The sequence below is a fragment of the Oncorhynchus clarkii genome, chromosome 17 (assembly GCF_045791955.1).
Source record: "Oncorhynchus clarkii lewisi isolate Uvic-CL-2024 chromosome 17, UVic_Ocla_1.0, whole genome shotgun sequence".
Classification (NCBI taxonomy): Eukaryota; Metazoa; Chordata; class Actinopteri; order Salmoniformes; family Salmonidae; genus Oncorhynchus; species Oncorhynchus clarkii.
The window spans coordinates 60,306,419-60,318,342 of record NC_092163.1 but is presented as its reverse complement, the minus strand read 5'-3'; the positions used below and the strand labels follow the sequence as shown (position 1 = coordinate 60,318,342).

The 11,924-nt window shown below is 42.8% G+C and overlaps 1 protein-coding gene across 1 annotated transcript in view; it reads left to right on the top strand.

The window, feature by feature from the left end:
- Positions 1 to 1,950: 1,950 nt before the first annotated feature.
- The window catches only part of LOC139371203 (calcium-dependent secretion activator 1-like), a 162,461-nt gene continuing 152,487 nt past the window's right edge, over positions 1,951 to 11,924 (top strand). Inside the window, exons 1-2 of the mRNA XM_071111390.1 lie at positions 1,951 to 2,018; positions 2,315 to 2,678. Of these exons, the coding sequence (XP_070967491.1) occupies positions 2,340 to 2,678 (339 nt within the window). The 5' untranslated portion in view covers positions 1,951 to 2,018; positions 2,315 to 2,339. The remainder of the gene's footprint in view (positions 2,019 to 2,314; positions 2,679 to 11,924) is intronic.

The following is an 11,924-nucleotide window of genomic DNA, read 5'->3' as shown; positions in this document are numbered from 1 at the left end:
CCAAGACAGCCGTTACAATCATTAACATTTACCGCACTGCGCATTGGTCCTCCGATCCTTCCTACTACTCCTCCTCGTCAGTTACAAATATAAGGAATTTGTTATTATTTTTACTTTTGATACTTAAATATATTTTAGCAATTACATTTACTTTTGATACTTATTAATATTGAAACCCAAAAACGTTTAGACTTTTACTTAAGTAGTATTTTACTGGATGAATTTCACTATTACGTCATTTTCTATTAAGGTATGACAATTGAGTACTTTTTCCACCACTGGTTCTTAGGAACAGGGTGGAACAATGGTGGGAACAATGGTGGTCTGCTTGAAACATGTTAGGATTACAGACTGGGACAAGGACATGTTGAAAATGTTTGTGAAGTCACTTGCCAGCTGGTCTGTTCATGCTCTGACAATGTGCCCTGGTATTCCGTCTGGCCCAGCGGCCTTGTGAGTGTTAACCTATTTAAGTCTTACATCGGGCCTCCCGAGTGGCGCAGTGGTCTAAGGCACTGCATCGCAGTGCTAGCTGTACCAATAGAGATCTTGGTTCGAGTCCAGGCTCTGTCACAGCCGGCCGCAACTGGCAGACCCATGGGGCGGCGCACAATTGGCCCAGCGTCGTCCGGGTTAGGGGAGGGTCTTGTCCCACCGCGCTCTAGCAACTCCTGTGGTGGGCTGGGTACAATTTTGGGTACAACCAAAATTAAAGTGACTAAATGTGACTAAATAAAATCAAACTGCAAATGCACTTCAAATGAAGTTTGATTTAGTGCTATTCTTTAAAATTGCTTTTTGACTGAGATGGAGACGTGAATCCAACACATGAATTATTACATTGGAAATCAACCAAAGCTTGAACCCAAGGCCTATATGTATTGTCTAGTTTTAGTTGAACCCTGGGTTGAATTGAAACAATAGCTGTTGATGACTTCGCAAATACTAAATAGGACTAAATAGTATCATTGATGATATATGACTTACCTATGACTTCGATAGCAACAGTGAATCTATTTCGCTATTAAAACGTATCAATTCACATAATAGCACATTGGTAGTAGTCCGTGACAAAAATAAAAGCGAAGCAGGCCTGGGCTTTGTTAAAACACTGGATGGAGATCAGAAGAATAGCTGTAGATAAATCAGCCCTCCAGTAAGAGGTGCTGTCTTTTCAGACTGTTTTATTTCTGATAGTGGATGATATAATGTTGAAGATCTTGTGTTGTTTCAAAGGTACAAATTCAACATATTTTATACAAGGTTTGTGTATGTTGAAAATTGATTACCATGATGACACACTCCTGTGGTTGAAATGTCATCCTTAAAACAGCAGTTTATGTTTATTTTTTTCAAATCTAATATATTTTTAACAAAACGTTGACAATTACTCCTTGGCCAGGCATCATGCTGTCAGCATTGAAGATTGATGACAACCGTGGAGATGTGTAGGCTAAATGTGTTTTCTATAACGCATATATGTCATCACCATACTGATTTAATTTTGCAGCTCAATTCTGATACGTAGGATATATGCCCTATAGGCAATATTACCCTAGGCCTACTAGGAAACAATGCAACATAGGCACTATAATGTACAAACATATAGGAATTAATAGTCGATTACGCACTTCAAGTCTGACTATTGACTATTCCATGTATCAAATTCAGAATAGGGCAACAAGTGGAGTTTGCGGAAATAATATTGAATATTGGGAATAAATAAATAATGATGTGGGAAAAGGCGTAATTTGTGAGAATCTCAATTGGAGATGTCTCAGATCATCAGGTGGATGTAGTAAATAGGTTGTCGCGTCAACTGCGCTCCCACCGCCCGCTATAATTCGCCTTTATATTCAGAACCATGGTCAGTTCCCGGTACCTTCCCCATCCGCGCGTTGCTTAGCAGGCTACTGAAAAGCGTTCTTTATCGTCTTTCATCCGACCCCACCCCTTCTCATAGCATCCTAGCAAATCCCCGGCGGTGACTGGAGAGTTAAACGCTGAAAACTCGTAGGGTAAGCAACTACACATTTATTTCGTTCGAATTCAATAGCTTTTTGTGCAGAGTTTGACCAGCCCAGGCCTACTCTCTTTCTACATCAGTCTTGGGCTTTCGTAATTCCTCTCAACTGAGATTTCCTGGTTTACATCGAGTTTATCAGTATTTTTTTCTACTCATCCCCCCCTCCCCCCTCTAGCGCTCTAGCGTTGCCAATGCAACACAGATAGCAGCTGTCTCTGAACACTGTCGTTCTTGAAAAACCTGTAGCACTAATATTCTTTTTGGTCTCCGCTTTTTCACTCTGTCTAGATAGTCTCCATCCAAGACCACCAACATGTTGGACCCATCTTCCAGTGAGGAGGAAGCGGATGAGATGGTAGAAGAAGAACGCAAAGAGGTGTTGGCACCAAATACCGGGGGCGCACGGGTGTCACCCAGCCGGACCACCGAGAGTTCTGGTGGGCTCCAGCCCTCAAGCCGGGGAAGCAGTGCTCGCCCATCCAGCCCCAGCCCCTCGGTGGCCAGCGATAAGGAGAAAGATGATCTGGAAAAGATGCAGAGGGAGGAGGAAGAGCGAAAGAAGAGGCTCCAGCTCTATGTCTTTGTAATGCGCTGCATTGCCTACCCTTTTAATGCCAAGCAACCCACCGACATGGCCAGACGACAGCAGAAGGTAAGGCGACTGTAAATAATAAACACACAACAGTGACTACATACTTTTTAAAAGTAATTAAGATATATCCTATACTGTAGTATATCGTGAAACTAGTCTTCTGGCATGGGATTAATGGTAGGGTAGTCATTATTAGAAGGGAACCACCCTTGCATAATGTTAACTAATAGAGCTTTAATGATGGGGGGGCGATTAGAGTGCAGCCCCCACTCTTCTGATACTGGTGTTGGAAAGAAGCAGGTCCAGTAAAGGCATATTTTAATAGCAGCAAAACTACATCAGTGACATGTCTACCAGTTGCACAGTCACATAGTTTCCTTTAAGTGCACCTCCTGTTGAAATGTAGTCTAATTCAATCACAAGGATGTGCCATATAGCTGTAAATATAGTGTGCTTTGTGTTTGTGGGTAATTTAAAGTGCCACCTTCATCTCACCCACTGCCTGTCAGTGACTCTGCTCTGGTGCCCTGCCCATTGTAGTAGCACTTCCATAAGTCTAGCCTCCAGGGAGGATAATCATCCTTCTGTTCCTACATGAATCAAGTAAAGCTTGTAAGGCTTTTGCGCGAACGACCTCTAACACCAGATTAATTGCTTATTTCACAGAGTAGCATTTCTATTGTTGTCTACAGGAAATGTGCTGTAGGCCTATATTTCATCTGACAGATGAATTTCCACTGCATCTAGTACATTATAAAATGTAGCCTAGTCATGGTCAAGAAAATTCACACACACACCTGCTAGTGGAAACCTATTGGTCATGTAGAGCTTTGATCTAAGCTACCTGAATAATAATGTGCCCAGCTCCAGGAGATATTACAATCACATCAGCCTCATTTACATACTGTATTAGCTTTGCATTTTTCAGCATGAATAACATTGTCCATCTCCCAAATAATAAAAATGTATAGACTGGCTTAATTCAAGTAGATGTTTTTGCTAAAAGTAACATATTATTTCCTTCTCTCAAAGCCCTTAATAACCTTTAGTGACTAGGGGGCAGTATTTTCATTTTTGGAAAAATAACGTTCCCGTAGTAAACAGGATATTTTGTCAGGACAAAATGCTAGAATATGCATATAATTGACAGCTTAGGATAGAAAACACTCTAAAGTTTCCAAAACTGTAAAAATATTGTCTGTGAGTATAACAGAACTGATGTTGCAGGCGAAAGCCTTAGAAAAATCCAATCCGGAAGTGCCTCATGTTTTGAAAGTGTTGCGTTCCAATGCGTCCTTATTGAGCAGTGAATGGGCTATCAACCAGATTAGTCTTTCTCCGTATTCCCGAAGGTGTCTACAGCATTGTGACGTAGTTTTACGCATTTATGTTGAAGAATACCCGTAAGCGGCTACATTGCGAAAGTGGTCACCTGATGGCTCTCTAGGAATATTTATAATAATATTATTTATGCCCATTGCGTTATGCTAATTAGTGTCAGTCGATGATTACGCTCCCGCATGATGGATGGGTAGTCACTAAAGGTTTTAAACTTAAAATGAGTAACATGTCCATCTAATATCCCAGCCAGTGGGCAGCACATTTTTAATACCTGCAGATTTAATCTGATTTTTTTAATACAGCGGCCGTTGTGGTGACAGCAAAAAGTCAGAGCAGTGATGACATTCATCTGGATATCTCCATTATATATTTTTAAAATGGTGAAGTCAGAGATAGACTAAATAAATCTAATCAAATAACATTTTATTGGTCACATATACATGGTTAGCGGATGTCATTGCGAGTGTAGCGAAATGCTTGTACTTCTAGTTCCGACAGTGCAGTAATATCGCACAGTAATCTAACAATTCTACAACAACAATCTAATACACACCAATCTAAGTAAAGGGATGGAATAAGAATGTATACATATACAGTGCCTTGCGAAAGTATTCGGCCCCCTTGAACTTTGCGACCTTTTGCCACATTTCAGGCTTCAAACATAAAGATATAAAACTGTATTTTTTTGTGAAGAATCAACAACAAGTGGGACACAATCATGAAGTGGAACGACATTTATTGGATATTTCAAACTTTTTTAACAAATCAAAAACTGAAAAATTGGGCGTGCAAAATTATTCAGCCCCTTTACTTTCAGTGCAGCAAACTCTCTCCAGAAGTTCAGTGAGGATCTCTGAATGATCCAATGTTGACCTAAATGACTAATGATGATAAATACAATCCACGTGTGTGTAATCAAGTCTCCGTATAAATGCACCTGCACTGTGATAGTCTCAGAGGTCCGTTAAAAGCGCAGAGAGCATCATGAAGAACAAGGAACACACCAGGCAGGTCCGAGATACTGTTGTGAAGAAGTTTAAAGCCGGATTTGGATACAAAAAGATTTCCCAAGCTTTAAACATCCCAAGGAGCACTGTGCAAGCGATAATATTGAAATGGAAGGAGTATCAGACCACTGCAAATCTACCAAGACCTGGCCGTCCCTCTAAACTTTCAGCTCATACAAGGAGAAGACTGATCAGAGATGCAGCCAAGAGGCCCATGATCACTCTGGATGAACTGCAGAGATCTACAGCTGAGGTGGGAGACTCTGTCCATAGGACAACAATCAGTCGTATATTGCACAAATCTGGCCTTTATGGAAGAGTGGCAAGAAGAAAGCCATTTCTTAAAGATATCCATAAAAAGTGTTGTTTAAAGTTTGCCACAAGCCACCTGGGAGACACACCAAACATGTGGAAGAAGGTGCTCTGGTCAGATGAAACCAACATTTCACTTTTTGGCAACAATGCAAAACGTTGTGTTTGGCGTAAAAGCAACACAGCTGAACACACCATCCCCACTGTCAAACATGGTGGTGGCAGCATCATGGTTTGGGCCTGCTTTTCTTCAGCAGGGACAGGGAAGATGGTTAAAATTGATGGGAAGATGGATGGAGCCAAATACAGGACCATTCTGGAAGAAAACCTGATGGAGTCTGCAAAAGACCTGAGACTGGGACGGAGATTTGTCTTCCAACAAGACAATGATCCAAAACATAAAGCAAAATCTACAATGGAATGGTTCAATAATAAACATATCCAGGTGTTAGAATGGCCAAGTCAAAGTCCAGACCTGAATCCAATCGAGAATCTGTGGAAAGAACTGAAAACTGCTGTTCACAAATGCTCTCCTTCCAACCTCACTGAGCTCGAGCTGTTTTGCAAGGAGGAATGGAAAAAAAATTCAGTCTCTCGATGTGCAAAACTGATAGAGACATACCCCAAGCGACTTACAACTGTAATCGCAGCAAAAGGTGGCGCTACAAAGTATTAACTTAAGGGGGCTGAATAATTTTGCACGCCCAATTTTTCAGTTTTTGATATGTTAAAAAAGTTTGAAATATCCAATAAATGTCGTTCCACTTCATGATTGTGTCCCACTTGTTGTTGATTCTTCACAAAAAATACAGTTTTATATCTTTATGTTTGAAGCCTGAAATGTGGCAAAAGGTCGCAAAGTTCAAGGGGGCCGAATACTTTCGCAAGGCACTGTAAGTGTATGGATGAGCGATGACCGAGCGGCATAGGCAAGATGCAATAGATGGTATAAAATACATTATATAAACTCAGCAAAAAAAGAAACATCCCTTTTTCAGGACCCTGTCTTTCAAAGATAATTCGTAAAAATCCAAATAACTTCACATCTTTATTGTAAAGTGTTTAAACACTGTTTCCCATGCTTGTTCAATGAACCATAAACAATTAATTAACTTGCACCTGTGGAACAGTCGTTAAGACACTAACAGCTTACAGACGGTAGGCAATTAAGGTCACGGTTAGGAAAACATAGGACACTAAAGAGGCCTTTCTACTGACTCTGAAAAACACCAAACGAAAGATGCCCAGGGTCCCTGCTAATCTGTGTGGATGTGCCTTAGGCATGCTGCAAGGACGCAAGAGAACAGCAGATGTGGCCAGGGAAATACATTTCAATGTCTGTACTGCGAGGCGCCTAAGACAGCGCTACAGAGAGACAGGATGGACAGCTGATCGTCCTCGCAGTGGCAGATCACGTGTAACAACACCTGTACAGGATCGGTTTGTCCGAAAATCACACCTGCAGGACAAGTTCAGGATGGCAACAACAACTGCCTGAGTTACACCAGGAATATACAATCCCTCCATCAGTGCTCTGGAGAAAGGCTGGACTGAGGGATTGTAGGCCTGTTGTAAGGCAGGTCCTCAACAGACATCATCGGCAACAACGTCGCCTATGGGCACAAACCCACTGTCGCTGGACCAGACAGGACTGGCAAAAAGTGCTCTTCACTGACAAGTCGCAGTTTTGTCTCACCAGGGGTGATGGTCGGATTTGCGTTAATCGTCAATGGAAAGAGCCTTACACTGAGGCCTGTACTCTGGATCGGGATCGATTTGGAGGTGGAGGGTCTGTCATGGTCTGGGGTGGTATGACACAGCATCATCGAACTGAGCTTGTTGTCATTGCAGGCAATCTCAACGCTGTGCGTTACAGGGAAGACATCCTCCTCCTTCATGTGGTATCCTTCCTGCAGGTTCATCCTGACATGACCCTCCAGCATGACAATTCCACCAGCCATACTGCTCGTTCTGTGCGTGATTTCCTGCAAGGAATGTCAGTGTTCTGCCATGGCCAGCGAAGAGCCCGGATCTCAATCCCATTTAGCACGTCTGGGACCTGTTGGATCGGAGGGTGAGTGCTAGGGCCATTCCCCCCAGAATTGTCTGGGAACTTGCAGGTGCCTTGGTGGAAGACTGGGGTAACATCTCACAGGAAGAACTGGCAAATCTGGTGCAGTCCATGAGGAGGATACTCACACTTACTGGCCTGAGGCCAAACCACATGACCACTGCAGTACTTAATGCAGCTGGTGGCCACACCAGCTACTGACAGTTACTTTTGATTTTGACCCCCGCCTTTGTTCAATAACACATTATTCCATGTCTGTGGAACTTGTTCAGTATATGTCTCAGTTGATGAATCTTTGTCCCAGCTTTGATGCACCTGTACTGTCCTCGCCTACTGGATGGTAGCGGGGTGAACAGGCAGTGGCTCGGGTGGTAGTTGTTCTTGACATTGGGTGGTGTAGGTGTCCTGGAGGGCAGGTAGTTTGCCCCGATGATGCGTTGTGCAGACCGCACCACCTTCTGCAGGGTCTTGCTGGTGTGGGCGGTGATATAGCGCTACGGGATGCTTTCAATTAAGCATCTGTAAAGGTTTGTGAGGGTTTTAGTTGACAAGCCACATTTATTCAGCGTCCTGAGGTTGTAGAGGCGCTGTAGCGCCTTCTTCACCACACTGTCTGTGTGGGTGGACCATTTCATTTCACCATTACTGACCAGTTTGTCAGTAATGTGTACGCCGAGGAACTTAACTTTCTACCTTCTCCACTGCTGTCCCATCAATGTGGATATGGGGGTGCTCCCTCTGCTGTTTCCTGAAGTCCACAATCATCTCCTTTGTTTTGTTGACATTGAGTGCGAGGTTGTTTTCCTGACACCACCCTCCGAGTACCCTCACCTCCTCCCTGTAGGATGTCTCGTCGTTTTTGGTAATCAAGCCCACTACTGTTGTGTCGTGTTCAAACCTGATGATTGAGTTGGTGGCGTGCATGGCCATCTGGGCTGGCAGCCTTGCGAGGGTTAACACATTTAAATGTCTTACTCACGCCAGCCACAGAGAAGGAGAGGGTGGGCCCACTGTCCTTGGTAGCGGGCCGCGTCGGTGGCACTGGTGTTATCCTCAAAGCTGGTAAAGAAGGTGTTTAGTTTGTTTGGAAGCAAGATGTCGGTGTCCGTGATGTGGCTGGTTTTCTTTTTGTAGTCCATGGTTGCCTGTAGACCCTGCCACGTACGTCTGAGCCGTTGAATTGCGACTCCACTTTGTCCCTATACCGATATTTTGCTTGTTTGATTGCCTTGCGGAGGGAATAACTACACTGTTTGTATTCGGCCATATTCCCAGTCATCTTTCCATGGTTAAATCCGGTCGTCGCGCTTTCAGTTTTGCACAAATGCCGCCATCTATCCACGGTTTCTAGTTAGTGTAGGTTTTAGTAGTCACAGTGGGTGCAACATCTCCAATGCACTTCCTTATAAACTCACTCACTGAATCAGCGTATAAATCAATATTATTCTCTGAGGCTGCCCAGAACATTTCCCAGTCCGCGCGATCAAAACAATCTTGAAGCTTGGATTCCGATTGGTCAGGCCAGCGTTGAATAGTTCTTGTCATGGGTACATCCTGTTTGAGTTTCTGCCTATAGGACGGGAGGAGCTAATTGGAGTCATGGTCAGATTTCGCGACTGGAGGGTGTGGGAGGGCCTAGTATGCATCACGGAAGTTAGAGTAGCAGTGATCCAGTGTATTGCAGCATGAGTGCTACAATTACTATGCTGATAGAATTTAGCTAGCCTTGTTCTCAAATTTGCTTTGTTAAAATCCCCAGCTACAATAAATGCAGCCTCCGGATATATGGTTTCCAGTTTGCATAGAGTCCAGTGAAGTTCCTTGAGAGCTGTCGGGATATCGGCTTGATGGGGGATATACACATCTGTGACAACAATCGACAAGAATTCTCTTGGGAAATAATATGGTCGTTATTTTATTGTGAGGAATTCTAGGTCAGGTGAACAAAAGGACTTGAGTTCATGGATGTTGTTACGATTATGCCATGAGTTGGTAATCATGAAGCATACACTCCCACCCTTCTTCTTCCCAGAAAGATGTTTATTTCTGTCGGCGCGACGCATAAAGAATCCCGGTGGCTGTACCAACTCCGACAACATATCCTGAGAGAGCCATGTTTCCGTGAAATTAGTTGCCCTAATTTCGTCTACCTTAATATCTAGAGACTGGACTTTGGCGACTAATATACTCGGAAGCGGTGATCATATACTCGGCCTCTGTGATCAGATGAAATGCCCTGGGTGGTGGTGCGAACAAAGGATCCGCTTCGGGAAAGTTGTATTCCTGGTCATAATGTTGGCAACTTGACGTCGCTCTGATATCCAATAGCTATTCCCGGGTGTATGTAATAATACTTCAGATTTTCTGGGCTAACAATGTAAGAAATAATACATTAAAAAAACAAAATACTGCATAGTTTCCAAAGGACTAGAAGCGAGGCAACCCTCTCTGTCGGCGCCATCTTGCTACTCCATCTTGCTACAGACTATTACAGGACGATCTTCTGAGGGTTCTTTACCTCGGAGTGACCTGTTATCTGATCCCCTTAATATGAAGGTGTTTCCTTTTTGTTCTTCATGGAATAGAATTACAGTATTCCTCCTAGCCTATACTAGGCTTCCACAATTAATGGACTCGGCTTATGCTGATGGTTAATGATGACAAGTATGAGTAGGCCTCATCGTCGTCGTAAGGGAATCTTGTGTCAGTATATTAGGGATGGGCAACTCCGGTGCTTGGATGGCGGAGTGTCTGCTGGTTTTTGTTATTACCTTCAAACTGGCCATTATGAGATTGCCATGACAGGGGGTAAAGAAATCCAGCAGATACTAGGGCTCCTGAGATTACAGTTGTCCATCCGCAATACTCCATGGAAGGCTTTGCAGGTGCTGATTTCTCATGATGACAACATGTTATGATCCCTTTCTCGCATGATGAAATACACCAGACAATTTGGAATTCTTTAGTGAGTCTCATGAAACATACACCATGCAGTCTGATGGGTGGTTCTTATTAGCCAACATTTTGTGGAGATGAGTGGCGAGGTTTCACTCTCCTGGGATAAGTTGTCAGACTGGTTAGTCTGCTCCATTTAGAAACTATCTTTGACACATTACAAAAACGACTAATGTTGAGTGAATGGATGCAAGGTCAAACAGTGGCCCACCATAAAATAGAGGGCACTTAATTACTGCTCTTGATCCTTTACTTGATGAGCTGGCGATTGTACAATATCTGGGGTGTGACCTTGTCCTGTCTGACCCATTAAAGTCATGCTGAGCTGATCTCTTAAATGTTACTGTAGGAGATAGCCATAGACTTCCAGTTTTTACACTAATGGTAGTTGGCATTGGCCCGTGAAATTTCCTCTAACCTCCTTCACACTGGACACAAAGACGAACATGGTATCCACAAGTTCATCTTACTCTGGGGAAGTACAGTGCCTTTAGAAAATATTCACACTCCTTGACTATTTCCACATTTTATTGTGTTACAGCCTGCATTTAAATGAATTCAATTGAGATTTTGTGTCACTGGCCTATACACAATACCCCATAATGTCAAAGTGGAATTATGTTTTTACAACATTTTACAAATTCATTACAAATAAAAGCTGAAATGTCTTGAGTAAATAAGTATTCATCCCCTTTGTTATGGCAAGCCTAAATAACTTCAGAAGTAAACATTTGCTGAAAAAGTCACATAATAAATTGCATGAACTCACTCTGTGTGCAATAATAGTGTTTTACATGATTTTGGAATACCTCACCTCTGTACCCCACACACAATTATCTGTGCGGTCCCTCAGTCGAACAGTGAATTTCAAATACAGATTCAACCACAAAGTCCAAGGAGGTCTTCCAATGCCTTCCAAAGCAGGGCACCTATCGATGGATGGGTAAAAATAAAAAAGCTGACATTGAATATCCCTTTGAGCATGGTGAAGTTATGAATTACACTTTGGATGGTGTATCAATACACCCAGTCACTACAAAGATGCAGGCGTCCTTCTGAACTTAGTTGCCGGAGAGGAAGGATACCGCTCAGGAATTTCACCACAAGGCCAATAGTGACTTTAAAACAGTTACAGAGTTTAATGGCTGTGATCGGAGAAAACTGAGGATGGTTCAACAACAGTATAGTTACTCCACAATACTAAGCTAATTGAGAGAATGAAAAGAAAGAAGCACGTACATAATAAAAAATATTCTAAAACATGCATCCTGTTTGCAACAAGGCACTAAAGTAATACTGCAAAAAATTGGCAAAGCAATTTACTTTTTATTCTGAAAAGAAAGTGTTATGTTTGGGGCATATACAACACATTACTGAGTACCACTCTCCAGATTTTCAAGCTTAGTGGTGGCTGTATAATGTTATGGGTATGCTTGCAATCGTTAAGGACTGGGGAGTTTTTCAGGATAAAAAATAAGCGGAATGGAGCTAAGCACAGGCAAACTCCTAGAGGAAAACCTAGTTCAGTCTGCTTTCCACCAGACACTGGGAGATTAATTCACCTTTCAGCAGGACAATAACCTGAAACACAAGGCCAAATATACACTGGAGTTGCTTACC